This window comes from Nannobrachium achirus (genome assembly GCF_963921795.1).
Source record: "Nannobrachium achirus genome assembly, chromosome: 2".
NCBI classification, from domain to species: Eukaryota; Metazoa; Chordata; class Actinopteri; order Myctophiformes; family Myctophidae; genus Nannobrachium; species Nannobrachium achirus.
In genome coordinates, this window is record NC_137811.1 from 21,004,896 (window position 1) to 21,031,998 (window position 27,103).

At 44.0% G+C, this 27,103-nt stretch overlaps 1 protein-coding gene across 1 annotated transcript; it reads right to left on the minus strand.

Annotated features, from left to right (window-relative positions):
• Nucleotides 1–20,730: 20,730 nt before the first annotated feature.
• LOC308302992 (equilibrative nucleoside transporter 1-like) lies at nucleotides 20,731–22,038 on the minus strand (the record flags this gene model as incomplete). Its single annotated transcript, XM_080747311.1, has 1 exon — nucleotides 20,731–22,038. The coding sequence occupies one exon, from the start codon at nucleotides 22,036–22,038 to the stop codon at nucleotides 20,731–20,733; it is 1,308 nt and encodes a 435-aa protein (XP_080603437.1).
• Nucleotides 22,039–27,103: the final 5,065 nt, after the last annotated feature.

A 27,103-nucleotide genomic window follows, 5' to 3' on the forward strand; every position in this document is an offset into this window, starting at 1 on the left:
AGGCTCAGACTCAATCCCAAAACGAAGTGTGTGATTGAGTCTGACGCTTGCAGTCAGGCTAGTATGAGTGCTGCCGGCACTGGAAAGCTACAGTTCATTGAGGGAACCATGAATGGCAACATTTTCTGGGACATACTGAAGCAGAGCATGATCCCCTCCCTTCGTAAACTGGGCCGCAGGGCAGTATTCCAACTTGATAACATCCCCAAACACACCTCCAAGACGAGGCTGCCTTAATAAAGGAGCTGAGGGTAAAGGTGATGGACTGGCCAAGCATGTCTCCAGACCAAAACACTATTGAGCATCTAAGCATGTCTCCAGACCTAAACACTATTGAGCATCTGTGGGGCATTTAAGGGTTCAGCAGAAGAAGAGACCTGTCTGAAGAAATCAGCTTTGTTTGCTTTTAAGTGAAGAACCGTTCACTTGGTGATACAAGCCTGAAAATTGGTACACATCATCTTTGGAGGCCACTCTTCGATTTAAGAAACAGAGCCACTGGAAAATCAAAGATGGCGGACCCCAAAATCCAAGATGTCCGTCCGAAAACGTGGTTTTTCCTTTATAACTCCAAACGAATTGATTTTAAGACCCATAAATGTATTCAAGTTGAATATAAAAATGGACATTGCGGATATTTTGGTACCAAGTACATGTCTGTATCTATTTCAGTTCTTGAGATACAGCATATAGGTGCACCAGAGTCTGTAAAAGTACCTATATGCTGTATCTCAAGAACTGCAATAGATACAGACACATACTTGATACAAAAACATCCTCAATGCCCAACTTTATATTCAACTTTAATACATTTATGGGTCTTAATATCAGTGCATTTGGAGTTATAATGGAAAAAACACATTTTCGGACGGACATCTTGGATTTTGGGGGCCGCCATCTTTGATTTTCAAGTGTCTCGGTTTCTTAAATCGAAGAGTGGCCTCCAAAGATGATGTGTACCAATTTTCACGCTTGTATCACTATGTGAACGATTGCTCCTATCCGCTGTACTATTAATCATAGTCATATCATAGCAATAAAGACACAAATATGTTTTAGCCTGAATTAGAGTAGTTATAATCACTAACAGCACTACAGCAGTAACTCCATCGACTGTATCTATCGATATTAGTATACTGCAATAATAATAATAGCTGTATGTGAATATGAGAGTAGATGAATGAATAAATACATAAGGTTTATTACCGGCACAGAATTCCTGGTGTCTGCTCCTCTTCCGGTGTTGGACCCTGTGGAACACACACATAAACATAGTTAAACTAATTATCACTATTGACTTAGTTTAACTAGTGTAATTAAAAGCTGCATTCATTTGTTAGTTGGTAAAATTGCAGCTTAGTTTGTCTTTGTCTGCCATGGTCTGTTGGCCTCCCTAAGGTGCCCCCCCCCCCCCCCCCCCTCTTCGGACAGGAGGGGCGAATGATGTTTTGTGTAAACTATAATAGCAATTCAAAGCACTTCTGTCGCTGTCATTAGAACAGCTGCGATGTCTTGGAACGTCTCTCACGTGCCAAGCCAACATAGAGAGGAGGTTGAATGAACTGAAAGCAGTGCTCCCCAAAACAACTGGTTTTGGGATCTGTTGGGATCTGTTGGGATCTGAATGATTATATGAAACAGGCACGTGCAGTCCCAAATTTGGTCAACAAGACATGATCCGCCCTGCTGGCGTGGCCACTGTGTGTGCACCATTTAGGCTATTTGATCTGTCTCCACTGTCCACAGTACGTGGAGAGGGAATGGGAAAGTGTCAAAAGCCCAGCCCTCCCTGCTGTAAATGACTTCCCGTGGCTATGGTGGTACAGAACACATGGACATGGACAGAACACTGTACAATACATGTGAATGAAGCTAACTCACCTCCACGCTGCCTCATCTTCCATCTGTACATGAGCAGTACACACACCAAGAACACAACCACACACACACTCTCACACACACACACACACACACACACACACACACACACACACACACACACACACACACACACACACACACAACCACCACCACAACGACAGAGGACTTCTGGACTTCTGCAAATGAGAGAGAAAGAGAGAGAGAGAGAGAGAGAGAGAGAGAGAGGGGGGGGGGGAGTAGTTAGCCTCAGCATTACCCAGGTTATTTTTAGGCTACAGTGTCAGTGAACACTTTCCTAACAAGGGTGGTTCAAGAGACTGTTGTGTTCTATCACTAGGCCAGAGGAACACAGTGGTTCATAGTGCAGTATGTACAGTAGGCTTTACCTTCATCACAGACGACACCAGCAGTTTCACCTTGGCCACATTTGGGGGATGCCAACCCTCTATTTGTGCAGCGTGCCAGCTCTGATTCACTGCCTGTGCAGCCCACCTCATCCAGCCAGATGGGTCCACTGCCTGGTCCAAAACGTGATCTGGTTGGAGCTGACAGCGCCTGGCCACACCTTAGCTGTCTACACACCACCTGGGCATCATTCAGGTCCCAGCGATCATCACACACTGTCCCCCACTGTCCACGGAAGTAGATCTCCACTCTGCCAGAGCAGATGTTGTTCCCCCTGTTGACTAGTCGAATGTCTCCCTCTGCTGGTGGCTTGTCAGAGACCAGTGGAGGGGAGGCAGTGGTCTGTGTTCCTGGAAGAGATGTGGTTGGAGGTTGTTGTAGATGTCCTGCTTACTGTAGAAAGCATAAAAAAAAGGCATTCAGACCTTCAACCAAAAACAAACGTAATTATATTACAATTTTATAGGATGGAATTGAACTATCAACGTTTGAAGCACATAGGTGACTGGACGTTAACATTGAGGATCTTACTATTTAGTATGAAGCTACACTGAACTATGAAAGGATTTTACAATGCAGCTACGCATTGTACGCATTTACACGCATTTACAATGCAGACATTGAAAGGATTTTACAAAAACATCATGCACAAATCTGTTATTTTTCAGACTGTGCCATGTTTCGAGCCACGCTTCGAGTTTGCTGATCATTTGATAATTCTTTTAGGCTTTTATGACTATTATGGCTTCATAATATTATAGATTCATATTTTATGAACAATCTTACTGCACTTTACTGTACCTGCACAATAGTCTTTTGGTGCTACAAGCTTGTAGACATACCCGATGTCTCTGGTTCACATTGACACATTTCCTGGGGCAATCTGCCCAGATCATGCATGTCATGCATGTCTTCTCTTCTTTTTTAGTTTTTTACTCTCAAAAAAGCATCCGCAATGTAGTGCATTTGAAACGACATTGCAGTGCACATCATGGGGTGATCACTGCTTGCCTCCTGTGAATTGTTTTATTTTAATTTTTGTTTATTTTATTTTAATTTTGTTGCTGAGTGAGGTCAGCAGACAAAGTGACATGAGTGAGATGAAAAAACCTGAGTGAAATGTGCCAATGTCAACCAGAGGCATCGGTAGTAGTTCCAATGACAGTTCTTGACATGGATGGGATGTGAGTTAAAGTGGCAACAGCCATTATCCCAGCTACCACAGACACTGCACTGTACAATTCCATCTGACACTGCAGGATGAGGCTGGTTCATCCATAGAGGTGCACACGTTCCACACCTGTATGATTCCACACACGTCTCTGACATCTGGGCACTACTTTGCCCCAACAACAGTCGATACCACCCTTGCCCAGGGACGGACTGGGACTAAAATTCAGCCCTGGCATCTTAGCCCAGACCAGCCCCCACAACCAGCGCGCGCGCGCGCAGATACTCTACCGACTCATCCGGTCGAGGCACATACAAATACACAAGCTCTTAATACCACAACTTTTACAGAACAACATAAATGATAACTACACAACCAAGTACATTGATCTGAGAAGTGGACACACTTGGGTTATATTATATTTTAGAAATGTGCATTTCATTGCTCAATATGCAGTAAATGCTACTGTATAGGTAGGTAGTAACAGTAAGTGTAACGGCCAAATAATGCAGTGTTTTAATAATAATTGTATAACCTGTGCTGTGATAATGCTGAAAGTGAAAGGCCAATAAACAATACACAGTGACAATACTGTATGTAGCCTAGAACTGTACATGCAGTATCTATTTTGTCTGCTGTCCTTTACACCATATGGGATGTGGGAACTAAGAAAGGTGCATGATGGCACTTCAACCCTGGTATCCTGATAAAACAAGTGAAAACATATATCTACAAGTTCACAAGTAAATGGGTCTTAAAAGCAATTAATCATGAACCAGATAGAGATAGAGCTAAAGCAGCAAGCATTTCTGAACCATTTTGCTGATATAAACCGTTTTACTTTTTTGACCATTACCAACAGTGGTGTAAAGTAACTAAGTACTGTACATTTACTCAAGTACTGTATTTAAGTACACTTTTGAGTTATTTGTATTTTAATTTTCCAATACTTTTACTTCTACTCCACTACATCTTGGATCCATATTTGTACTTTTACTCCACTACAATTATTTGAAACTTTAGTTAGGCTACTAGTTGCTTGTGTAGATTTAGATAATTATTACAAAAACATACATTCATTACTTCAGCCATAGGCTACACAGCCTACATTTTGGCCATTTGAAAATAGCAGATCTACAAGCTCACAATATGTTGTAATGCGACACTTTGCCAGCTTGTAGATCTACCATTTTCAAATGATTTGTGTAGGCTACATTTGAAAACTTGAAATGTGATTCTGCATAATGAGTACTTTTACTTTTGTACTTTAATTACATTTTTATACCATGGCAATACTTGGATTACTTTTACTCAAGTACATTTTGAATTCCAGACTTCTACATGTAACAGTATTTCTGCATCACAGTGTTGATACTTTTACTTAAGTAAAACACTTGATTACTTTTTTCCACCACTGGTTGCAATATAGATCATCACATTCCACTGCCATGCTTGTGTTGTTGTTGTTGTTGTGTTGCTTACCAAATCACTTCCTCCTCCACATGACATTGGCAAATAACAACTTAGAATTAGCAAGCTGGGATCTTTTGGCAAAGTGTGCCCTGGCAGAAAAAAGGTTGAGAAAAGGTTGACACTATAGTAACTAGTGTTGTTGCTGCTCTTATACCACCATCGTAATCGTAATCGTAATCGTAATAATATATATAATAACTACTAATTGAAGCCGAGGCCGAATTGGACCAAATCGCATGGATGAGCGCACATGGTTGGTTCTACAGACTCCAAATTTCACACGCAGATAGCTCAGACCTTTGCCTACGTTCTTAGCTAGGCCTCGACCGACCCGATCTGCGGTTTTCCGGAACCAACACGAAAGGTTCGGAATCTCCATATGCGGAGTCCTGACTACTAAATTGAAGCCAATGGACGCCGAATCCGAATTGGCCCGAATCGCATGGATGAGCCCTGACAGCACATGGTTGGTGCTACAGACTCCAAATTTCGCACACAGACAGCTCAGACCTTTGCCTACGTTCTTAGCTAGACCCGATACACAGTTTTTCGGATCCGGCACGAAAGGTTTGGAATCTCCGTATGCGGAGATGACTGACATCGGGCTGTTCCGGAGCAAGCGCTGACTCATTGTGACATCACTTCATAAAAGGCTCTGACATCACATACCCTAGATGACTCAACAAAAAATCTCTCGGGGTGTGGCATAAACTAAAGTCTTTCTTTCTCACTTCGAGGTGAGCAAAGTTCAGGGTGCTCTTCAGAGCGGTTGGGTTCAGGGGAATTACTGGGCTGTGCCTTTAACTCATTGAATGCCCTTTTCAAGATGGCCGCCAAGTACCAGGATGCCACGTTCCTAAATTTCTAGTGCACGGATCAATTTTTAGTGCACGGATCGTGCACGCCCATGCACCCTATATGCACCATATGTGTAGTACTTTCTAACAGCTTTCAAACAAAAAAATCCGCTTGGAAATCCGTTCAGGCATTCATGAGATAGAAGCCTTCAAAGTCAGACAAAACAAACACTGCCACCTTCCTAAATTTCTAGTGCACGGATCAATTTTTAGTGCACGGATCGTGCACGCCCATGCCTAGATCATGCACCATATGTGTAGTACTTTTTAACAGCTTTCAAACAAAAAAATCCGCTTGGAAATCCGTTCAGGCATTCATGAGATACAAGCCTTCAAAGTCAGACAAAACAGCCATTTTTGACATTTTGAAAGATGTGTTTGTTATGGGGCTAAACATGCAATTTCGCAATTGCGATCATGCCTAATACATTTGAGGCATTTTTAGAAATTTTTTTATAAAAAAAAAAATTGATTTTTTTTTTTTTTTTTTTTTTTTCAAAATGGCTTCCAACTCGGGAAACTCGGGCTGTGGCAGCCTGGGAGTACTGTAATAACTCGTGAAACTCGTGCCTTGGCAGTCAATGAGTTAAGAGAACCAGGTGAATAATGTGGATAAGCCCGGGCAGTTCCCTCTCACGCTAAACTTAAATAATAAAGGTGAATAAGGAGCCCAGGGGCTAGGGAACTCCGGGGCGCTCTGTAAGTAAAGTAAGGGGTGAGTTATGAAGGCTCTCACTTGCTCTCACGTCATACGGGCAGTTGACAGGTTGCGTATGGTATTGAACGTATTGAATGTTGAAACCCATATATGGAGACACCCGACACATCTCATTAAGTCTTCGGAATCTCCTTATGCGGAGCTGATTGTTGACATCAGGCTGTTCCGGAGGAAATCGGCGCAAGCGCTGACTCATTGTGACATCACTTCATAAAAGGCTCTGACATCACGTACACCACATGAGTCAATGGGCATAAATGGACACAGGCAAACAGATGGTCAAAACGGGTCCTATGACAACAGGTATAATGGGGTTTGCATTAAAGGGGGAACCGGCACTGTCTGCAACACAGTCGGAGGCACAGACAGATACAGAGATCTCCATAATGGGCATAAAGGGACACAGACAAACAGATACAGAGATCTCCATATGGGCATAAAATGGATGCAGACAGACATATACAGATATCTCCATATATGAGTATAAATGGACACAGGCAAACAGATGGTCAATACAGGTCCTACAGATATATCTGTTTGTAGAGGTATCTGTTTGTAATATCCATGTAAATAAGAGCACAGACTCTTTTGCCACTGACTTTTTAAATGTTATGGATTCATTCCATTTTACCCAGCATATCTCTGGTCCGACCCACGTAAAGGGAAACACGCTGGACCTTGTGTTCACGATCGGGTTAAAAGTCAGTAATGTTTGCATGGAGGAGCTATCGGTGTCTGACCACAAATGCATTTTGTTTTTCGATAATGATTTTGTGCCAGAGAGGCGCGTTAAAAGCTCTCGTATCATAAACAGCACAGTTGTCGCTAATTTCATTGCTAGGTTCGATAACAACAGTGTTGTGGTGTCCCCCGGTGATGACGTCAACTGTTTGGTAGACTGCTTCAACGTGCGCTGTGCGTCAATCTTAGATGACGTAGCACCCTTAGTCACCCAAAGTGTCCGTCCTGTGAACCTTTCCCCCTGGCTTGACAATGACATCTGCGAGCTTAGACGCAAGTGCCGCAGAACAGAGAGGAGATGGAAAGCTACACAGCTGGAGGTTCATCGCCTCTATCTCAAAGATTTGAGGGTTGATTTTAATGCTGCAATAGAGCGTGCTAGGGCTGCTTATTTTAGCAACATTCTCTCCTCTAGCAGGCATAACCCAAGAGTGCTATTTAAAACCATAGATACTCTTGTGAGCCCTCCTCCCCCCTCTGTGCCTGTGCTGTCAAACGAGGACTGTAATCAATTCCTGCAGTTCTTTGTCACTAAGGTTAATAGTATTCTGATAAACATCACTCCCTCTCCTTCTCCCCTCCCTCTTCATCACACCACTCCAGCATCCATGAGCACTCCAGCATCACCTGTCTCTTTAGATGATATCACCACTATAGTGTCCTCCATGAACTCCTCCTCTAGCCCCCTTGATCTCCTGCCCACTTCCATGCTGAAGGAGGTTTTTAGTTCTGTTGGCCCCAGTCTTGTCAACATCATTAACACATCCTAAGGGTCGATCCATACCGTTATAAGGAGCCTAACTAATTTCGGTTCGGCAGTGTCCAGACCCAAATATGGGTTTCCCCTCCCGGTTCGGGGGGGGCGTCAACCGACTTTAGTCGGCTCTACGGTGCTGCCAAAATGTTGTGACCTCCCGACTTAATTTCGGTACTCAGCGGTGTCTTCTCATTCATTCATCACGGCTTCACATTCATATTCTCGGCTGTGAATCCAAGGAAACAGCCGTCGTTTGTGTGGGAGACACGCCGACTTCCAAATGCTTGTGTGGCAGTGTATTGGGCTTCGCAGAGTGGACACAAGTCAGCTGGCTCTCGCTCTGACTGGAGACGAAGAGTGGTGGACTGGGAGGCGCGCGCGACACACACACACACACACACACACACACACACACACACACACACACACACACACACACACACACACACACACACACACACACACATAGGCGATTTTAAGGGGTGTCCTTGGGTGCACTTGCACCCCCTGGCCGCCAGGCGGCCATTTTTTTTTTTTTTTTTTATTATTTTTTTTTTGTAATGTAACTTTATTTTATAATTATTAAATAAAACAGTGATCGTGATTTGTTAAATGTGCGCAAATAGAGACGTGGAGGGGCAAGTATTTCAGCTTGCTTGCTTGCAATGTAAGACCTATCAGCTTGCTTGGCGGCGGCGCTGTTGGCAGACTTGGCAGGCACTGTGGGTGGGCTGTGAGATTAACACCTGTGCTGGCCGGTTGTGTGACTCTCTGATATGATGACCCACAATTCCTTCATTTCCCTATCTGTTTCCGCCCGCCAAAAACAATATAGATACAGCAGCAGAGCAGCAATAATGGCGAAACGAACTATAAATACAAAGACAATTGACCAATTCTTTATCAAAAAGAGCAAAACCTGTGCCACAACCGATAATTCATCATCAGGAAATGTGAACACGGGTTCACTCGACACTGACAGTAATGCTAATGAACGTGAACCAGAGGAGGTGGACGGAGCTTGCAGCAGCAGTGATCCAGCCACCGACATCACTGTGGAAGGCTCGCCGTTGCCGGAGACCGGGGCCCCGGTTCCTCCACAGCAAGCAAGCCCCACTCCAGACTCAACTGTTAACCCAGGCCCAGACCCAGAGGAGCCAAATGAAGCCAACTTTGTTCATGAAAGAGACCCTTGCCATGGCCCGGATAAAGCCAGGCAGTTTTTAGCTTTGGGTCCATATCAGCCAGAAGATGTAGAATTTCCATCAAAGGCCACTGGCGAAAAACAACCTACTCGTACTCGCAAATTCAGAAAGGAGTGGTTTAAAGATTTTGCCTGGCTGGAGTACAGCGTGCGCCATGACCGGGCATTCTGCTTTCCATGTCGGGCCTTTGGTTCTGAGAACGCCGAGCAAGCATTCAGGAGGACAGGTACATAAACATCTCTGTTTACACAATGCTGTACTCCCTCCAACTGCATAGTCTATTATGTTCCCCTTTTTCAACTGTTTCGTTATATTGCGTTAATGCTTTGGCAATGTAATCTATGTTTTCTCATGCCAATGAAGCTAATTTTAATTTAATTTGAATTGAATTTACAGGGTTTCAGGCATGGAATAAGGCTACACAAACTTTTCGTGACCATTCTACAAGAGAGAACCACCTTGATGCCTCGGGCAGATGGCAGGGATACCTGGCGTCGCTGGAGAAGGGAAGCGTCGCATCAAAACTGGATACCCAGAGACGGGCATTAGTAGAAGACAACCGTGACTATTTACAAGCCGTCATTCAGACGGTTTTATTCTGTGCTCACCAGGGAATCCCTCTAAGAGGACATGATGAAGGCGAGGACTCTTTAAACCAAGGAAATGTGAGAGAACTCATGAAACTGCGTTCAAATGACAGTGAACTAATTAAACGGATGTTTACCCTGAGAGAGAAGCGCTACACCTACGTCAACAGTGAGTCTCAAAACGAAATTCTTGATTTAATGGCTAAACAAGTGCTAGAAAAAATTGTATCTGAAGTTAAGAATGCAGGTGTGTTTTCCATAATTGCAGATGAAACAATGGATTTGTCAAAACATGAACAAGTTGCATTCTCCGTTATGTATCTGAATCACTAGAGATTAATGAACGCTTCATTGGGTTTTACCGTACAGAGCTGACTGATGGTGCTTCACTCGCTGCTTTAATTAAAAACACACTGGAAAATTTGGGCTTAGATATAAACGCTCTGAGAGGCCAGTGTTATGATGGAGCAGCCAGTATGCGTGGTCCTTATAAAGGGGTTGCATCCCGTATCCTAAAAGAAAATCCCCTTGCTTTCTATGTTCATTGTCATGCGCATATATTGAATTTATGTGTTGTTGACATGGTTTCTAATGTGCCTACAGTCCGAAATGCTTTTGGGACACTACAGACACTAAGGAATTTCATTGAGGGCAGTGCGAAGCGCCACGCTGTATTCGAACAAATGACAGCTAGTAAACCATTCGCAGGCGGGGCTGAAACACTCAAGTCGCTCAGTGACACCCGGTGGAATTGTCGTTTGGAGGCTATAAAAGGAGTGTTAGATAACTTTGATGAACTCGTTGCTACTCTAGAAGAAATAGCAGAATCCAATGATAAAGCAGGTGTAGAAGCAAATTCACTGCTTAAAAATATCCACGATTTCAGCTTTATTTACTGTATGGTCTTCATGCGCAGGGTTTTAACTCAGACAGATAGTCTAAATAAAATGTTGCAGACAAGAAACTACAAATATGACACTGCCTTTTCAACAGTAAAAGCGACTGTTAAAACCATTAAGGAGATTAGAGGGGGAGAGTTTGCTTCTCAGGCTTTCCAGTATGTTAGTCAGATATGTGAAAGGAATGGTTTTGCTGGTCCCAGTGTGCCACGCAAATCAGTGTTTAACACAGCAGCGGATTATTACCGATGTGATATTCTGTATAGAACACTGGATACTCTCATACAACAGCTTGAGGGGCGCTTTTCTGAAAACGATTATCATATCCTCCAGTGTCTTGCTGATGTTGTAACCTCAGATAGCCCTTCAGAGAAAAGTGTGACAGACGTATGTCAGACATACACTCTTGATGCAGATGTTCTGAAAGCTGAAATCTCTGTAATGACTTCCATGTACAGGGAAGAGAATGTGCGCAAAAGAAAAGAAATGGAGGACACAACACTGTTTGAAAAGAAACTTGCTTTTTTTCAAGAGAAGGGAATGCATAATTCTGATTCATTTGGTACATTAAAACACGTCTACACACTGTACCTCACCATACCAGTTACGAGTGCTTCAGCTGAGCGCAGTTTCTCTACTTTGAGACAACTAAAAACGTATTTACGGACAACCATGACTGATAAAAGAGTGTCAGATATAGGCATTTTACAGATTGAGAAAGTACACGAAATGAAAGTGCAGAAAATAATTGATCAGTATGCAAGTGCCAAAAACCGGAGGCTGCAGTTCATTGTGTAATAAGGATTTGTCTACTATTATTTGTTTTTGTGAAATGCTTATTTGACACTGTAAATTACTGCTTGATTGCTTGATGAATGATGATTAACTTGATGTTTGGCTTTATATGTCCTGGCTGTGCTGCTGCCTCTGTGTGCAAAATAAGTAAATAAATCCTATAGACATATGCTCATGGTGTCTAGAAAAAGAAGCACCCTTTTTTTGTTTATATTGTGTTACATTTGGGTAAAAAATAAACTGCAGAAACCCGCTAAAACAACATTACAAAATCGCTAATAACGCATTTTTTTTTATAACGGCTAATAACGGCGCTCTATTACCTCGTGCACACGCGCTGCGCGCGCGTGCACGAGGTAATAGAGCTCTTGCACCCCCTGATAGAAGAGGCTAGAATCGCCTATGCACACACACACACACACACACACACACACGCCTTTGCTGCGTGTATCGCTGCTAACGCGTCGCCGACCGTTTTAAAGAGAAAAGAAGAGCTTAAACACAACTTTGCTAATTGCTAGTGTTCCGTGTTGATATGTTTTCCTTTTCCACAACGAGTTGTGACTGCGTGATGACATGCATGCAGCAAGGGAGGCGGCACGTCTATAATGTGAGCTTGTAGATTAAATGTTTTTGACAGAGCTCGAGCCGAGCGTTTGTGAGTGAGAGAGAGCGAGAAGAGACCCCGCTGGTGCTGCTGCCTGCTGGAGCTGCTACTCACTGGACCTCCAGTCATTCAGTGTGCAGCGCTCATTCATCGGCCACAAACGTCGTCATGCCACGGACCTCCAATATTTACAAGCGACTTGGGCACTAGCCGTTAAGAAAGTATGGATGAACTCCCCCCGAACCTAAATAATTTCGGGTCGGGGCGTCCTCCCGAACCGAAATTAGTTAGGCTCCTTATAACGGTATGAAACGACCCTTAGTCTCTGGTTCTGTTCCATTACATTTCAAACAAGCAGTTGTACAGCCTCTCCTCAAAAAGCCCAACCTTGACCCCTCCATCCACAATAATTACAGACCCATTTCAAAGCTGCCTTTTGTCTCAAAGGTGTTAGAGAAGGTTGTAGCCAGTCAGCTCACCTCCCACATGATACACCACAACATCTCTGACAAATTTCAATCCGGTTTTCACAAACATCATTCCACTGAATCCGCCCTCCTCAGAGTCTCAAGCGACCTCATGATGTCCGCTGACACAGGGAAATGCTCCGTTCTGATCTTGCTAGATCTGAGCGCGGCCTTTGATACGGTCAGTCATAGTATTCTTTTAGATAGGCTCAGGGAGTGGGTGGGCATCTCTGGGAGTGCTCTTGACTGGTTTGCCTCGTATCTGAGGGAAAGAAAATTCTCCGTGGCTATGGGCCCCTTTAATTCCGATCAGGCACCACTACTTTGTGGTGTACCTCAGGGGTCTGTACTTGGGCCCCTCCTGTTTGCCATATACATGCTCCCCCTAGGTCTGCTCATAAATAAGTTTCCCGGCATTCGATATCACTGCTATGCAGATGATATACAATTATACTGCTCTTTCAAGCCTGATGAATTGGATCAACTAAATGTCCTCCAGGAATGTCTGCTGGCTATTGAAGCATGGCTGGGAAACAGCCTCCTTCAGCTGAACCCCAATAAGACCGAGGTGCTGATTGTAGCGGCGGAGAATAACGCCGCCAGAATAGCTACATACCTGGGGGCCCTCAAGGGTAACGTACGCCCCCATCTGAGAAATCTGGGTGTGGTGTTTGACCAAACCATGCATTTGGACAATCATGTCAAATCACTCACACGTACCTGTTTCTTTCACCTCAGAAATATTGCAAAACTCCGGACCATCATATCCCACTCTGAACTTGAAATGGCCGTACATGCTTTCATCTCATCCAGGCTAGATTACTGTAACTCCATTTTTACCTGTCTCAACAAAACATCCGTTGACAAATTGCAGCTGGTTCATAACGCTGCTGCCAGGTTACTCACGAGATCAAAAAAGTCATGTCACATCACCCCCATTCTAGCCTCTCTGCACTGGCTCCCGGTACACTACAGGATCCACTTCAAAGTCCTCACATTTACCTACAGAGCAATTCATGGCCCAGCCCCTACGTACATCTCAGAAATTATCCGTCCCACCCCCACCACCCGTTTTTGATTGATTGATTGAAGAATTTATTAGAAGTTTGCAATAGAAAAAAGTACAGTTACATGACAGTACAAATCACTGGTACAAGGTCAACTAAAAGGAGATCCTAGAAAGCCGAGGCTTATTTCCACAGGAACCACACTTTAAGTATCTCATATAACATTGAAAGACAGACGGATAGAACATAGTACTTTATCTAGGATAATATCAGTTTCAAAAGCATAACATCAAATACAAAGGCAGAAAAAAGAATCCGCAGATAAACACCTGCTTGATGTCCCTCGGACAAACCTTGTAACCAAGGGCGACCGAGCCTTTGAGGCCATAGCCCCTAAACTCTGGAACGCCCTCCCCCTGGACCTAAAAACGGCCCCCTCAGAGGACTCCTTTAAGAGGCATCTGAAAACACACATGTTCAGACAGGCCTTTGGTCACATATAGGCGTCCCTGTTTTCACTGTTCTTTTGTTTTCTATGTTACTGTAGGTGTTTTTAATTTATTGGTGTCTTCTCTGCAACTGTAGAGCTTATTTTTTATCTTTGTATCTCTGCAACTGTAGAGCTTACATATTTTTATTTTATTGAGTATTGTGTACCTGTAAAGCACTCTGTGCACTCGTGCTGTGAAGATGTGCTATATAAATAAAGTTCATTCATTCATTCATTCAGATAACTCCATATATGGGCATAAATGGACACAGGCAAACAGATGGTCAAAACGGGTCCTACAGAGATCTCCATATATGGGCATAAAATGGACGTAGACAGACAGATATCTCCATATATGGGCATAATGGACACACGCAAACAGATGGTCAAAATGGATCCTATGACAACAGGTATAATGGGGTTTGCATTAAAGGGCGGGGCATTCATTCCCTATTTACATTGTTCCCGAGTTGGCCAGGGCGCCGACTAGACGCTCGGCCGCCCATCTCCATATATGGGCATAAAATGGACGTGGACAGACAGATATCTCCATATATGGGCATAAATGGACACACACAAACAGATGATCAAAACAGATCCTATGACAACAGGTATAATGGGGTTTGCATTAAAGGGCGGGGCATTCATTCCCTATTTACATTGTTCCCGAGTTGGCCAGGGCGCCGACTAGACGCTCGGCCGCCCGAAGGGCGGCCGAGCTTCTAGTTATTATAATTATTATGAGAAATGCACTCCTTAAAGTTGAAACAAAATAAGTTAAGAACCAATTAACCAGTCTGCTTGAAAAGCAGCTAGTTGACAGTGCAGAGAGACATAATTGCCTTCCTTTGATCTATTAACAAGGGGCCGTTACTACTTATTGGCATCAGCTGCCAGCTGGACACAGAGTCTGACACAATCACCTCCCCTCTGCAGGGCTCTGTGTCTGTCTCATTTCTCCAAAAGCCCTTGAATATGATTGAAAATGATTAAGGATTACTGTGATTATGGTAAGCTTACGTTTCATATCGCACTCACCTTACCTGTAACTTTCACTACTCCCCGGTATGCCAGATGCCCAGTCCGCCCCTGCCCTTGCCAGTTGACACGTTGGTCACATTTATCAGTGAACCCATGATGATCTGTCGCTCTCCAGGTGTCATTCAGTACTGTGTAGTGATCACAGGGATCTGCACAGTGAGAGTTGATACAGTCCTGACCTAATGGACAAATGCTGCCACAGGAGAACTGAACAACAGATCTTTTGGCCCTGGAGGGAGGCAGGAGGCATTCAAAGGAGCCAGGTGTGTTCACACAGACCTGAGAGCCATGGGTGCAGGGTGCCTCAGGGAGGGAGCACTCATCAATATCCACACAGCCTTTCTCTGGTGACCATCTGTAACCTTGGTGACAACAGGAGGAATCACTGCACAGCTTTACATGGTAACAGGTGAGGCCATCACCGACAAAGCCATCTTTACACACGCAGGAGACTGATTGGCTGAAGAAGGTGTCACCTCTCTCTGTTTTGATGGGTGACTCCGGGCATTTAGCCTGATCATGACATGATTCACAGCTGAGGATGGTTGTACCTGTGAAAAGAATTGGTAATTCTTTACATATGGATATACATTTTGGTAGTTGATTATGATAAGCAACTTCATGAATACAGGTTATAGAGAATATAATGACGTTCACTACACAAGTAAATAATTTTGTTGGGGAAAAAAATCGATGTTTGACTATCTCAATATGATTGCTAATATGAAATTACAATCAACAAGCTCTTCATAAATGTTTGAAATGTATTCATTCAAATTTTTTATCAACCAGTAAGACTCCCTAATCGGGAGATAAGCGACCGTAGGTGGCTTATCTCCACAAATAGGGCAAAAATGTGTTTTTCCCAAATCTTCCTGATCCATGTTGATGACATGAGTGTAGACATGCTGTGTAGTGATATTCGTGATTTTAGGGCAAAAACTGTAGGAGCAGTGTCCAAAAATGTGTTTTAAAATCGGCCTGAAGGTGGCGCTAGAATAGGGCCATGTGAGAAATGAGGGGTGGGGTCTCCGCGTTGCCTTGGCGGACGAATAGGTACCGGCCCCGGCTCTCCCGGACGCTCCTAGCCCGAGTTACGGCATTTTATGTGCGCTGCAGTGGCAGGGGGTCCTCCACTGGGGGCGCCACCACTTTTGCATCCGTTCTGGAGCACCAGGAGTCGGTGGTCCCCGGGAATTCCCCGTGAGCAGCCCCGTTGGGGTGGTCATTTGGTCATTTTTGCACATTTGGTCATTTTTTACATCTGGGGGCCTGGGGCTCCGGGGGTCCTTGGAGGTTGTAGTTTGGCAGGCAAGGAGTGTGTGTGTAAAATCTGGCATGGATCGGGTCAACGGGTGCGGAGATATAAGCAGGGAAAAAGTGTGACGTGTGAGCACATTTGGTCATTTTTTACATCTGGGGGTCCCCCCAGGGACCTGGGGGTCCCTGGGGCTCCGGGGGTCCTTGGAGGTTGTAGTTTGGCAGTCAAGGAGTGTGTGTGCAAAATTTGGCATGGATGGGGGCAACGGTTGTGGAGATATGAGCAGGGCAAAAGTGTGACGGACTCACTGACTCACTGACTCACTGACTGACTCACAGACAGCCCGTGGAGGTTTTGGTAGTAAATGCGACCTACGGTCGCAATTAACAATTTGTACTCTCCTAAATTGGTTAAATCCTCTCTCTTTTAGACTTGCCATTACATCATACGGGTGCAAACTACTGAAATCATATACTCAAGCATGATATAGTCTTAACGTTTTGAATATAAGCATTGTTATAAAACAAACAACTAAAACTATTATAACAGTAAGAAGCAGTCAACAATTGACCGAATTCACGTTACGCAACTTCCTGGCGCTGACGTCACGGTAGAAGGGGAAAAACTACTAATATCCCATAGAGTTAACACAGAAATCGCAAATTTAATGCAATTTCCGAATAGTAATGTATAAAATATGGCTAGCATGATCAAGAACACAAGATAGTAAAAGGCACAAATCGGTATAATTTACTTTACCGTTCGAAATAATGATTTGTTGGCTTTAAGTCCAGCTATTTCTATGTTATTTTACCGTCCAAAGCTGACGTCAGCACCAGGAAGTTGCAGAGAAATTCGCTGAGTGCGCATGCGTGGGCGGGCTGTGAATAGGGTCTATCCTCTATCGTGTTAACCCAAAATGTGGGGTCTTCTTTTTGATAGAAGCATCTGATAGAGATGTTTGTGGTTGCGGCCTAAAGTATGTAAAATACTTAATCAGGGAACACCTAATCGGAAACCTTAACTCTTTGTCTCTGAGCAACATTAGGCCTACTAAAAGATAGATAATTATAAGCACAAGGTATGACTGACATTGAAATATGTCCTGTTATAGACATAAACATACTGTGCCCAAAAATAAATATCATATGACCAACTATCACTTCACTAGTAAGAAACCACACCTCTGCTCAAGTTGAACGTGTTTATTGACGAAGTGAAAGTGAACGTTGATGTGAATGTGGTGCGATGGTGAAGGAGCCCAGGGTATGGTGAGACGCAGTATGGGGGTCGTCTCTGGAGTGACGGCAAGGATGCTCTGCCCGGCTCCATGGCTCCCATGCCGTGGGCTCCTGCACCATATAAATGTATTATTCTTACCCTTATTCTCATAATTATTATTAATTCCATAATTACCAGATGGCTGAAGACCAAGTATTGTCTCTAAAAGACAGAAGAAACAGAGTCTTAAGAAGAGAGAGGAATCCATCTTAATCACTGAAGGTTTTCTTGCTTACTGCATCGTCATCTGCAAGTATGTTAACACTTATAATAACTAGCCTACAGCCCCTTGGTGTGAAGCAGACAGACTGTGATGTTGACGCCCATTTGTGATGTAAATCGCATCACAGGACAGCCGCCTACAGGCCAAAATTTGGGAAAATATTTTAAACATTTGGGGATTATGAGAATTAGAGACACATCTGAAGGTGATAAAGTTGATGTTGGGCAAGGTACATGCGTTATTGATTTTTGTATTGTGTTTTTTAGACAATTGAGCAACTGCTGAACGTGGAGTTACAGATGGACGGTCGGACCAACCAGCATACACACTATTTTTTGGGGCGATTCTAATTAGGTTGTGGGATATCTAAATATTGAATGAAGAAATTCAAAAACTGTCCTGGGTGTTCCCAAAAGCCTGATTAGACGATAAAATGACAAAAAAGATTTTTTGAAAGTGAAATAACCCATTTAGAACAGGTATACATTATTGTGTATCATTATTTTATGCTTTAATTATTGAAAAATGAAAAAAAAGGTCCTTTTTCAACTGGAGCTCAGTTAGTCTGTTCTTGAGAGACTACTATGTCAGTGGTTCTCAAACGTTTTCATGTGAAGGACCCCCAAAATGATATTTATTTGGCTACGGACCCCCATCTCAAAATATTTAGTTGATACATCCTGTCAAGGATGAGAGCATCATAATAGGGCCCTCAGCCCTGTGCCTTCGTGGCTGCAGTCTTCCTGCACTCACTATTAAACTAAACAACAGTGACCACACAGGACTGAGAACTGAAGCTTTCAGCTGAAACTCAGTGGTTCCAGGCTAGCAAACTGCGTCTCGGTTTTTGATCAAACGAAAGTATCTGTAGACCTTAGGGGCGCCGATACTGTGAGTTCTGCGTCTCTGGAGCACCCAGACGTAATGAAGAGCACTCATTGTTCACTCATTGATGAAGCGCGCCCATGGTAGCCTGTAGCGCACTCTCAGACTCTCAATGCAAATGTGCCCTATAGGCCTACAGCTTTTTTTCACCTGGCAGTTGATAAGATTCACACTGCCAAGAGCAGAGGCTGCACTGCAAATATTTCTGGCAGAACAGGTCTACAAGCCTGCAACACAATGCATGATGTCAAGGGCGATTGCAAACGCTTAGTGCAGTTCTGTGGAAATTGTTTTGATGAAGTCACAGGCTGACACTGCATCATGACATTTGTATTTACATGGCAAAGAGAGAAGGACTTTGCCTGTCTACTTTAATGATGTACAGTAGTCGAGTTCTTGAGAGGTGACAAGGGAGAGAGCCACAAGGCTGTTTGCCCAGAGCTCACAAGACTTCTTTTCTTTGAGCCGGGTTTAGCACCCAGTGGCATGCTGAAAAGTCAGGACCTACATTTTGGACAAAGATGCAGGTTGTTAAACTCGTGCTAAATAGACATTTGCCACACCTGTCTTTGATGTGAGGATATACGTGTATTGGGTTGTTTAGAAAGACCACAACATTATAGTCCACTTGCCAGAATCTGAACCCTGGCATATTGAGTACACCAAGGTTTTATGTTAGAAATGTTGAGTATGGGTTCCCAGCATTTAGAAACTGCCGGATGCTAACTTGCATATGTTGAGCAATTTTCATAATTTGCATAATTCGATTTATTTAGCATAATCCCCCATAATAATGGATAATGTCAAAAACTGATTGGCTGATTTGAACAATAATGGAGTGGTTTTGGGGATTATTGATAATGCTGAATCCATTTCTGACATTTTCTAAATTCAAAATGGCCGTTTTAAACCGGAAATGGCCATAATATACAACATAAAAAAGTATCAAAATCACCCCACTTAAAGTTGGTATAAGGCCATTTCCGGTTTAAAACGGCCATTTTGAATTTAGGAAATGGATTCAGCATCCTCAATAACCCCCAAAACCACTCCAATATTGTTCAAATCGGCCAATCAGTTTTTGACATATTATCCATTATTATAGGGGATTATGCTAATTAAAGCTAATTATGAAAATTGCTCAACATATGCAAGTCAGCATCCGGCAGTTTCTACATGCTGGGGACCCTTACTCAACATTTATAACATAAAACCTTGGTGTACTCAATATGTCTGGGATCACATTGGGGCTCTATGGGCTGGCAAGTAGACTATTAAAGGAGTAGTTCACCCCCAAAATGACTTTTTTCCCCTATTGATTAGTCACACCATTTGTATTTGTCGCTTTCCTAAGATATTGATTATAGTAAATTACCCCCATTGATTTTGGATGGGGACCCAAATAAGGCCCTGGATGGGGACCCAAATAAGGCCCTGGGTGGGGACCCAAATAAGGCCCTGGATGGGGACCCAAATGCATTTGGGTATGAATCACCGGGGGTACATTTAGGGTCAAGGGTCAAGTAAATGTACCCCCATTATACAACTTACATGACTAAGTTAGTCTGTAGTATAGGCCTACTACAGGAAGAACATTTCTAGAAAAATAAATCAGCTTTAAGTAGCATGTGAGGGGTCTTACTGGGGGTCTGTCATGATTCTGAATCCATTGCAAGCATTTGCTTGGCACGAAAAACATTCCTTGGCCTCTGGGTATTTTCTTCCTGTATAGTATAGTGTATAGAAAGTCAATGGTAGCCCAACTTTCAGCAGCTGTAAAAAATCTATGAATTTTGAATTTCAAACTTTGTTATATGTGTTACTAGACACCTTCACACACATTGGTGAAGACATTTCTTGGTAAGGAATTTATTCACAGATTTTATTAATATCCCCTGACTATAACGGGTTCATTTGGTTCCATTTGTACCATGTCAGGGTCAAGGACCTTGAAATTTGAAAGTTTGAGCAACACTGCTCTAGATCATGGCTCTGAAGGCGAACGAGATTAATGCACCTAGCGCCTGTCCCAGGAACAGGAAGAAGAGCATAATGGATCCTGCTGTTTCTGCTTCATGATGTGCAACCTTCTTTGGTCCAAAGCACAAGCACAGGCTCTCCATGTAGCCGCTGGAGAAAGCGAAGAGGATCATGAAGAGGATGTACCAGGAGTCGTGGCCAAACCACACAGGTAGATAGCGACGAGGCTGCACGTTGCACAGCATGAACAGAGGCACGAAGACCACCCGCACACCAGCCAGGATGGGCAGCCGGGCGATGCCGTCTGCGCCGGGCCACATACAGACCGCCGCCAGGCTCTTCCCAACGGTGTCCATCACGTTGAAGAGCAGGAAACACGAGGCGGGGATGAAGTAGGTGTCCCAGGCTCCTCCCTCAGCTATCATGGACTTGACGCCCACTGTGACGGCCGGGAACATTCCGATGGTAATGGTGAAGTTGAACGTTACAGACACGGCAATCACCCAGATCTGTTTCAAGATGGCAAAAACGGAAACAACTGGCTTGTCCTCCTCGTCAGTCAGTTTGCACGCAACTACTGGCCTGTTGTCCTGATCAGGGGATGTCATGAGTCTGCTGCTCTCCATGTAGTACTGGAAAAACTCTATGCTGGGCAGCACGAGGTAGGAGACGTTAGCCAGTAGGATGACAACGCAGGCTGTGAGGAAGTAGCCGAAGGCACTGTCCCGCAGCGGTGAGCCAGTGGCCAGAGCACAGATCATGGACACGTCAGCCATGATGCCGGCCAGCCCTTGCCCATTCAAGATGGGCGTGGTGTAAGACACAGGCAGCAGCCCTGCCAGTCCATGCAGGCTGCCCTGGAAGATGGCACCGAAGGAGCTGATGCAGATGACCGTGACGATGGTGAGACAGCAGAAGGGCAGTGGTGCCATCTCCACCTTCACCAGCACAGAGGTCAACAGGAAGAGCACCAGGACGACCGTCATGCTCCCAAACATACGCAGCTTCTGAGGAATCCTCTGATGGATGAAGGAGTTGAGGCAGGTGAAGGTGAGCATAGGCACCATGGTAGACAGCGTCATCGCATTGCTGAAGACTGATTGCAGTGCGTTCTGTGTGTTGTTCCCTCTTGCCACGGTCCCATTGATTGCATCGATGCCATTGACGGCCGGGTGCTTCAACCTGCTGATGAAGTACAGTGTAGCTGAGGTGAAAAAATTCCATGGCAAATCACTTCCCAGGCCCAAGATGAAGAGAATTATCCAGACTCTGTGATATTTATCGCTTGGTGCGGTGGTGGCCTCCATGACATCTGAACGTGTGTTTGCTAATAAGGAGTGGTGAGTGAGCCTCGCTCACTTTAACTCTTGTTTGTTTAAGCTAATGACACTCACACACAAAGTAAGGTTTAGTGTCTACCCTGGTTTATTTGTCCTATGGTTTAGTGTCCACCCTGGTTTATTTGTCCTCTGGTTTAGTGTCTACCCTGGTTTATTTGTCCTCTGGTTTAGTTTCTACCCTGGTTTATTTGTTCTCTGGTTTAGTGTCTACCCTGGTTTATTTGTCCTATGGTTTAGTGTCTACCCTGGTTTATTTGTCCTCTGGTTTAGTGTGGTTTATTTGTCCTCTGGTTTAGGCCATGGCTACACGGAGCTGGATATTTCAGATATCCACATAGAAAAATATCTAGGTCCACACAGAGCTGGATATTTCATACATCCCGATTTTTCAGATATCCACATAGACAAATATCTAGGTCCACACGACAAAGATATCTAGGTCTAACAAGCACACACACAGTAAAGTCTTCAGAGATATCCGGGTTCCATGTCTACACGCATCCAGTGAATCGGATATTTTTCAATCTCTCCACTTATTTATCCGGTTTAAAAAATATCGAGCTTTGCGGCCGAAATATCCAGCTTCGTGTGGCTGCCAGCCCCAAACGCATAAAAAAAAATCTAGCTTCAGAAATATCCAGCTCCGTGTAGCCATGGTTTATTTGTCCTCTGGTTTAGTGTCTACCCTGGTTTAATTATCCTATGGTTTAGTGTGGTTTATTTGTCCTCTGGTTTAGTGTCTACCCTTGCTTGCTGGCTCTGCTACTCTGATCTGCTGCTCTGCTTCTCTGCTGCATGGCTAGACACTCACCTGCCACTCAACACGTGATTGCCTTGGTTTCTCCGCCCTGTGTCAGCTGATCTCCATGTGTGATGAGGGCCAGGCTAGAGGGGGAGATTTTGTCAGCTCCCATGAGTTCCCCAGCAGGCCAGTAGAGAACACACAACATGTTGTCCATTAGTTAAGTTCTTCCAGTATTTGTTTACCGGTATTTAAGTTCTGAGAGGCTCGTCGTAGTATTATATAGTATGTGTTTTTGTGACCTTATAGTTTATCTTTGTCTCCACCAGCCGAAGGCAGGGGGAGAGTATGTTTTCGCCCCTGTCCGTGCGTCCGTCCGTCCGTCCGTCCGTGCGTGCGTCCGTGCGTCCGTGCATCCGTCTTCCGAGTTTGTTAACAGCTAATCTCCGGCACCGTTGGCCCGGTCGCTGCCAAAATGAGCACACACACTCCCTGGATGCCAATTCAGAACCTCTGCCCCACATTTTTCAAATGGCCCTGTTCTAGCGCCACCATGAGGCCGATGTTTGCAAAACACATTTCTGTACACTACTCCTACAGATTTTGTCCAAAATTCACGCGAATCGGTAGACAGTATCTCTACAGTCATGTGATCGACACGGATCTGTCTGATTGTCCATATTCCATCCTGATTGGCTGATATTGGCTTTCAAAGTTTGTAAGATTGGTCCATTTTGGACAAAATACCTAAAATCACAAACGCAGAGTGCAATTATCACGAAATCGCGCACACACGTTCCCACTAGGACGAGGAAGAAATGCCACATCAAATTTCGGAAATCAGCCTCATGGTGGCGCTATAACAGGCCGATTCGTGGTTTTACCTATAACTCCACCGATCAGTTTCAAACTTTGTAAGCGCACTCCCTGGATGCCAATTCAGAACCTCTGCCCCACATTTTTCACATAGGCCTATTCTAGCGCCACCAGGAGGCCAATTTGTGCAAAACTACCCTTTGGCCAGTACTCCTACAGATTTTGTCCAAAAATCACGCAAATCGGTAGACAGTATCTCTACAGTCATGTGATCGACATGGATCTGTCTGATTGTCCATATTCCATCCTGATTGGCTGAGATTGGCTTTCAAAGTTTGTAAGATTGGTCCGTTTTGGACAAAATGCCTCAAATCACAAACGCAGAGTGCAATTTATATTAAATCGCGCACACACGTTCCCACTAGGCCGAGGAAGAAATGCCACTTCAAATTTTTTAAATCAGCCTCATGGTGGCGCTATAACAGGCCAATTTGGTATTTTACCTATAACTCCACCGATCAGTTTCAAACTTTGTAAGCGCACTCCCTATAGACGGGCCACGCCCCCTACTTCCGACCGGAAGCCCTTATTTGGGCGTTATCTACTAGCGATTTCCTGATTACGTTCATCTGATCTGATTCTCGTCTTAACTGATGAGACAGGATTGTTTTACTTTGTAATTTTACTCTGTAACTTATGTTAACAATGTCACTTAAATGGCAACACTCATCCACTCAGCTGATAAATGACGGAGTGGTGACAATGCACACCCGTTCTGTCTTTCATTCAATGTTATGATTTGAAGGGGAAAAAAAATCAAACCTCGGTTCGAAGTGGAGCGGTGAATTTGAGCAGCTGTACCCTATGTGAGTGAGTGAGTGAGTGAGTGAGTAAACTGTGCCTGTGAGTGAGTGGTGAGTGTGCCTGGCCTGCACAAAACAGCGCCCCTCCTTTAACTAGTGTGTTGTGTGTGGCCACTCAAGGTATTGCCAGGCTACGGACGGACACGGCCAGCCAGCCAGCCAGCCAGCCAGCCAGCCACCCACCCACATACCCACGGACATACCTGTCTATTGGGAGCGCTTTCACCGCTCCAAAAAAAGAAAAAAAGGATCTCAATTGAAACAATTGCCATAGGCTTTCTTGGGTGTATGCTTTCAGTTGACCTTGTACCAGTGTACTGTCATGAAACTATACCTTTTTTCATATGCAAACTTCTAATAATTACTTCAGTCTGCAGTACAAACAATATGTAGATATTTATACTTATGACGGCCATGGTAACAATGTTTACGAGTTCCCCCAGCACCCACAAAACTCTGACTCATCACTTTTCATCACTAAAGTCGATGGGAGCCCAACTTGATTTGGCCGCTGTGGCGACCCCGAATGTCGCAGACTCGGGCGCCCTAGCTAAATCATTAGAGCATGCCCTGAGCTACATCTGTGCAAAATGTTGCACTTTTAGACTGATTAGCACGAGAAAAAAAACCCTAAGGCCTCCGACTAACATGAATACTCACCCATACGTGTATTGTTTTCTGAGGCCATTTCTAGCCCACGGAATGTTTTTTGTGCAAAACAAATGCCTGCAATGGATTCAGCATCATGACAAACCCCTAGTTAGACCCCTCAGATCCTCCTTAAATACCCAGAAAAAAAATATTTTTCTGGGCATTTTCCTCCTGGGTGGATTTCTTGTGTTTCAGGCATTAAGGGGTTAATAATTAAAAAAAATGCTCAACGGATATCACTGGTCATCATCATGAATCCTTAAGAGGTGACCCCAAGCTACAAGAATCAGTTGAGAAAAAAACTTTTACAGGCGAATCCACGTTCAGCCAAAAATCACCATTTGGCTCCCGGACTAGTGTGTGTTTAAAGTATTATATTCCTTAATTTTTCATTGGGAACATTCCTTATCATCTCAATAACACAACATACAGTACAACATTTGAAACCCTCAACAGTTAAAAGAAAAAGGCATGGACAAGTGAGTATATATTCTTTTATTGCAATAAATATTTGCAATGATGAGACCCTCAAAGCTGCCTTCTGGTCCTGGTTGGGACATGTCACCGTCTGAAAGATTGAATAGAAAACAATGCCACAGCGCTTCACAGGTGTACAAAAGTGAAGAGCTTTTATTTCAATTATAATCAATGATGTGTTGTCATTAAGTGAAAATACTTTTACTTGTAACAAGAGTATTTATCCTCTATAGTGCAAAGATCGTATATTACCAGGATCTCACAATACTTTACATTATTATTTCACAATATAATACTGTATTCTGAATATTACTGTGTAATCACACCATCATCTGTGATAACACAACAAATGACTGTACTCTAAATTGTTATCAGGATTACACAACACTTTACAATATATCTCACAATAAAATATTGTGTTCAGAATGTTACTGTGATATCACAACAAATTACTTGTACTGTGCTGCATTGTGGGATTACATTTCAAATTTATATCCATTGTGAGAGGGAAAGCAGTGAACTGATGGTGAAGATGGAATTATGAAATTATGAAGTCAATTTCAATTCAAAGGAACTTTCAGAAGTCATGTGAAGTTCATAACATTGCTCTGATAAGGTAAGTCACGCTCCTTTTTTACCCCCTCCACCTTAATGACAACTAGTTGTGCTTTCGCGTGTGGTTCAGTCTTGCTCCAGCAATGTATGTGTGCTGCAGGCTCTGAAGCAGCACTGCTTCCCTGCTGACGTGCGCCTGTCGAGCGGCAGAAGACACCCAAGCACACCGGTGAACCGGCACCGAGCGCCACTATGAGCTTGTATATCTGCTATTAGTTAAAGCGGTGTGTGAGGGAAACACACATTTAAACTGTCGAGTTAAATGTGTATTTCCCTTACAAACCACTTCAACTAAATAGCAGATATACAAGCTCATATTGGCGCGCGTCGCTCGGTGTATACGCCAAGCCGTTTCACCAGTGTGCTTGTGTGGTTTCTGCCGCCGATAGGCTGCACGTCAGCGGGGCTTATTTATATCATGTCGGCTGCTTACTAGCTTGCGGACCGTGGTAGGGAACGTTCCCTGCCCGGTTCAATACGGCCGACGCGCGTGGAAGAACTCCCCGCGACGCACGAGTTACAGACCCACACGGGTCCATTTGGTTCCTATATCTATCATTTAGCTGTGGACCATCTGGAACTCCATCACTCGGACGCGATAATGACCGGACACTACTTTGAGAACCACAGACAATCCTTGTGTCAGTTGTACGTATCCTTACGCCGGGTCCATTTGGTTCTTCTCAACTATATCAATGATAATATTTGCACCGGGGGAGGTTTTATGCTCCAGTGTGGCTAAAAGTTGCTGTTGTAAAAGCAACCGATCCACAAGCCAAGCGTCACGACAAATGGGAGCCTGTAGATCATTGGTTTTCAAAGTGGGGTACGGGACCCCGCAGGAGTCCTTCAGGGAGTTCCAGGGGGT